Source organism: Terrapene carolina, unplaced genomic scaffold (genome assembly GCF_002925995.2).
Source record: "Terrapene carolina triunguis isolate 2854851 unplaced genomic scaffold, T_m_triunguis-2.0 Scaffold51130, whole genome shotgun sequence".
In the NCBI taxonomy this organism is placed as follows: Eukaryota; Metazoa; Chordata; order Testudines; family Emydidae; genus Terrapene; species Terrapene triunguis.
The window spans coordinates 9,926-14,404 of record NW_020715481.1 but is presented as its reverse complement, the minus strand read 5'-3'; the positions used below and the strand labels follow the sequence as shown (position 1 = coordinate 14,404).

General features: G+C 64.3%; 1 protein-coding gene across 1 annotated transcript in view; it reads left to right on the top strand.

The window, feature by feature from the left end:
• LOC113405825 (spliceosome RNA helicase DDX39B-like) overlaps window positions 1-2,244 on the top strand; it is a 3,689-nt gene extending 1,445 nt beyond the window's left edge. The window contains exons 4-5 of the mRNA XM_026647087.2: window positions 1,174-1,321; window positions 1,602-2,244. Coding sequence (XP_026502872.1) covers window positions 1,174-1,321; window positions 1,602-1,618 — 165 coding nt within the window. The 3' untranslated portion in view covers window positions 1,619-2,244. The remainder of the gene's footprint in view (window positions 1-1,173; window positions 1,322-1,601) is intronic.
• Window positions 2,245-4,479: the final 2,235 nt, after the last annotated feature.

The following is a 4,479-nucleotide window of genomic DNA, read 5'->3' as shown; positions in this document are numbered from 1 at the left end:
GGGGGGCTGGGAGCCAGGACTCCTGGGTTCTCTCCCCAGCTCTGGGAAGGGAGTGGGGTTTAGTGGTTAGAGCAAGCGGGGGCTGAGAGCCAGGACTCCTGGGTTCTCTCCCCAGCTCTGGGAGGGGAGTGGGGACTGGTGGGTTAGAGCAGGGGGGCTGGGAGCCCGGACTCCTGGCTTCTCTCCCTGGCACTGGGAGGGGAGTGGGCGCTAGTGGTGAAAGTGGGGGGTGGCTGGGCGTACTCCTGAGGACTTTCTGCGCCAAAAAATTCACATAATATTTTAAAGTTTTGCAAAATTCTGGAAATCTTTTGTCAAATAAATGTGGAGGCTCCAGCCTGACCATGGGGAGCACAGGCCCCTAGCTGCACCGGGGGGTGGGGTGGGAGATCCCCCTGCAGCCCCATGGGGCACACAGACTCCGTGGTGAGGCTGCACCCACCCCGACACAGCACAAGGACCGAACCTGCCCCAGAAACACCCCAGGGTCGTCGTCCCCCCCCGCCAGGTGTACCAGGTGTGGGCAGGCAGGCCCAGCAAGGCAGGATCCAGGTGTGGGGGGATCCAGGTGTGAGGTGAGATTCTGTGGGGGGCCGTGTGAGTGCGGGCAGCTCAGTGGGGGATCTGCGTGCAGGGGGATCTGGATGCACACGGGCTAGTTGGGGGATTCTGGGTGCAACGGTAACAGGACTCTGCAGGGGGTCCAGGTGAAGGTGGTGGTGGTGGGGGGGGTGGTTTGCAGATCTTCCTGCAGCTGGGGGAGAAATCTGGGGGTGGGGGAAGAGGAAGTCCCATCCCCCCAGCCCAGCTGGGACTAGCAGCTGATCCCGGCGCAGGGTAAGAGCCACCAGCCAGGTGTTGCCAAGTCCCGCCCCTGTCCCACGGTGATTTACCTCTGCTGGCTGCCCCGGGCACCCAAAACACACCGCTGGGGGGTCGCATGACCGCTCTTGTGGCTTCCCTTTGCTCCCCCGGCAGAGTGTCACTTTTCTGCGGGGAAGCAAAGAAATCTGCGGGGGACGTGAATTCTGCGCTGGTGCAGGATTCCCCCAGGAGTAGCTGGGAGCCAGGACTCCTGGGTTCTCTCCTTAGCTCTGGGAGGGGCGTGGGGGCTGGGTGGCGCGATGACCCCCCCGACATCACAAAGCTCTGACCCCACCACCATCCCCGTAGGTGGCGCGCGCCGGGCGGTTCGGCACCAAGGGCCTGGCCATCACCTTTGTGTCGGATGAGAACGACGCCAAGATCCTGAACGACGTGCAGGATCGCTTCGAGGTGAACATCAGCGAACTGCCCGACGAGATCGACATCTCCTCCTACAGTGAGTGCCCGGGGGGCAGATCCCTGGGGAGGAGACCAGTGGGGGAAGCCCAGGAAGGGATCTAGGGCTGGGGGTGCAAAGACCGAGGGGCTCTTCCTGGGATTCCCCTGTGGGGCCCTGCCCCTGGCAGAGCTGAGGGAGGAGCAGGACGGGGCATGGGGGGCCCGTCCCCTGTTGGAGCCGAGGGGGAAGTAGGATGGGGCGTGGGGGGGCTGGACCCGAGGGGGGGGGGCTCCCCGGGGCCGCAGCCGTTAACCTCCCTCTCCTCTCCCTCCCGCAGTCGAACAGACCCGATAAGGGGCGTCCTCGACACTCCTCGTCCCGTGTCGTCGTCCTTCTTTTGGTGGTTTTAACCCCTCCCCCCCACACCCCGTTTCATTTCCACGCGACCCCGAGAGCCGACGAGGAGGATGGAGAAGACGGCCCAGGCCCTGCCCCCGCCCTGGGACCGCAGCCCTGCCAGATTTTGGGGGGGCGGGACGGGGGCGGGAGAACCATTGGAAGAGTGGACTCGAGCAGTGGGGGGGCAACAGGACAGCAGGGTTCACCCCGTCCTGCCCTGCTGTGGGAGGAGGATCCCACTTCACCCACCAGCTGTGGGACGCATCCCACAACTGCCACCAATGATCCCTGACCTTTGTTAGTGCCGATGGAAGGATCCCACTCTCCCACCAACAGTCCCTGAACCCACTTCGCCAGGTGCGGGATCCACCACCGACGAGCCCTGATCCCTGGGCTGGCTTGCGGCACCCGCGGAGGAGGGATCCCGCCCCCTTCTCTCCCCGTCCTGTAAGAATTTCAACACTAGCGCGTCCTTCGCTCCCGGCCGGGCTGGCGCGGGCTCCTCCCCCCAGTCCCTGCCACTTGAGGCAAGTTTTTGTTTTTATAGGAAAAAAAGAGAAAAGCCTGGAAAAAAAAAAGCCCCTCCCCCCCCCCCCCCCCCCCCGCGTCCTTTCTTTTATACCAAGGTTGGAGCCGGTTTTACCAGCGTCTTGCGGTTTTGTGCGTTTCCTCCTTTTTCGTTGTGTGCATGGAGCGTCCGGGCCGCGCGGTGCCCTGCTGGGCCGGGCCAGCAGGCGCTGGGGGGCACCGTTCGCGGGCAGCTTTGGGAATGTTGCCCTGAAGATGGATTAAAAGACTTGTCTGAGCCTGCTGCTGCTTTGTTTGGGAGTGGGGGGCTGTTGTCCCGGACTCCTGGCCCCCGGGAGGAACGCCCTCAGTGCGATCGCCCTTCTCGGGGGTCCACTCGCTTTCCAGGGCTAGGCCCCCGCCGTCCCTTGGGACCGCCCCTCTGAGCCTCCTGCCGCCTGGCTCTGCCGTGGGCCCCGCGGGACGTCCCCTTGTCCTGATCCCCCCCGATCCCCAGCCTGCAGCGTCTCAGGAGGGGTATTGAGTGTCCAGGCCCAGCCCAGCGGGGTTTCGGGGGTCTCCCCTCAGCCCATTGTCCAGTACCGGCTGTTCCCGAGCTGGGGGGGCCTCCCGGTCTCCCGTCACTGGGGCCCCGATCTCCAGGCCGCTGTCTGGGTCCCGGCTGCCAGGCGAGGTCACACCTGGTCCCCTGCAGCAACAACCCCCCCCCCCAATGTCGTTACACAGGGAAACTGAGGCACACACAATACTCCCACAAAACACAAGAAAATCCCCTGCTTTGTCCCACCTGGCTCCCAGCCCCCCCGGCTCTAACCACGGGGATCCCCCCATCCCCTCTCAGAGCCAGGGGAGACCCCCCCCGGCGTGTGAAAGGTTACAAGGGTTCCCCTCCTGCCCAGTGTTCAGGGCTCAGTGGATGTGGGGTTCCAGGAGGAGCCATTGTGGGGGGGGGGGGCGCTCCCTCTCCCTGGGTTGCTTGGGGGGCTGCGCTGCTCCCTCCCCAAGCAGTTTTCCCTCATCTCCCCCCCCCCCGCCCCGGGATCTCCCTCGACCCCACGGAGCAGAGCCTTGTCCCCCAAGTGAGGAGCCTCCTCTGAGTCCCCCAATGGAGCAGCCTCCTGCTCCGAACCCCAGAGGCACCACGGGAGCAAACCAGCCCGGTGGCGCTCAACCTTCCCGGGCGATGGCCCCGTTCAGGAGCCTGCTGTGCCCGGCGTCCCCCCGACTTTCACCGCACGTAAAAACCGCCTGCTTCCACAATCAGACACAGCCCCGGCCGCGCCACGGCCCCAGCCCTGACATATTCCTTCCTGGTGCCTCTTACTGTATCGCCCCCCTGCCCCGGCTGTAAACCCGGCCGGCTCTGTCTGGAACGGTGCTTGGTACCGACGCGGCTGGCGCTTCTGCCACCCGCGGGAAAACCAGCCCGGTCCCTAGCTGGGCTGCCGGAGCTCCCCGAGAACCGAGTTCTCTCACCCCGTAGCAGCACAAGCCGGGGCAATCTCCCCAGGTGGGGTGGGGGGAGAAATAGACCAGATCCAGCCCCACGGATACCCAGGGAGGGGGACTGAGGCACCCAGGAGCAGTGGGGTGGGGGGGGGAGAGAAATAGACCAGATCCAGCCCCACAGATACCCAGGGAGGGGGACTGAGGCACTCAGGGGCAGGGGGGAGAAGGGCCGCAGCGGCTAGGAGATGCTCTGCCCTATGGACCCCCCAGGGGCAGGGAGATAGTGGGGGCAGGGGGAGGGGATGGGAGGCAAAGGTGGATTTTTAAGATGTTTTATTTGGCTGAAGCTTCCAGCCCAGACAGGGCCTGAATTTCAAAAGCCAGAAAAGGCTTCGGGGCTATTTTCTCCCCCTTAGCAAAGCGGGAGGGGAGGAGACAAGTCGACTGGAGCGGATTTCTCGCTCCCACCCGGACGCAGCTCCCCGGTGTCGCTGGCCAGCGCGGGAGAGGGGCTTGGTCCCAAAGCCGTATCGACACAGCGCTGCAGGACAAACCGAAGCTCCGCTGCTCCGGTCGCCCCGCGGCCTTTCCCGTCAGCAGGATCCACCCGGGACACGAGACGAGGGAATCACCAGTCGGGTCGGGAACACGATGTTCAGCATCTTTGCTTCATTCTGACCCCGTGTGACGAAGTGGGAATGTTCTTAATGTTCTCTCTGAACACTGTGGGGGTGCCTCGGTTTCCCCTATGCAGTTCGTAAGTCTCTAGGTGATGGGATCAGGGGGTGTGACTGTTGCAGAGCTCTAGAGGGCAGGTGTGATGGTGTCTGCACAGAGAA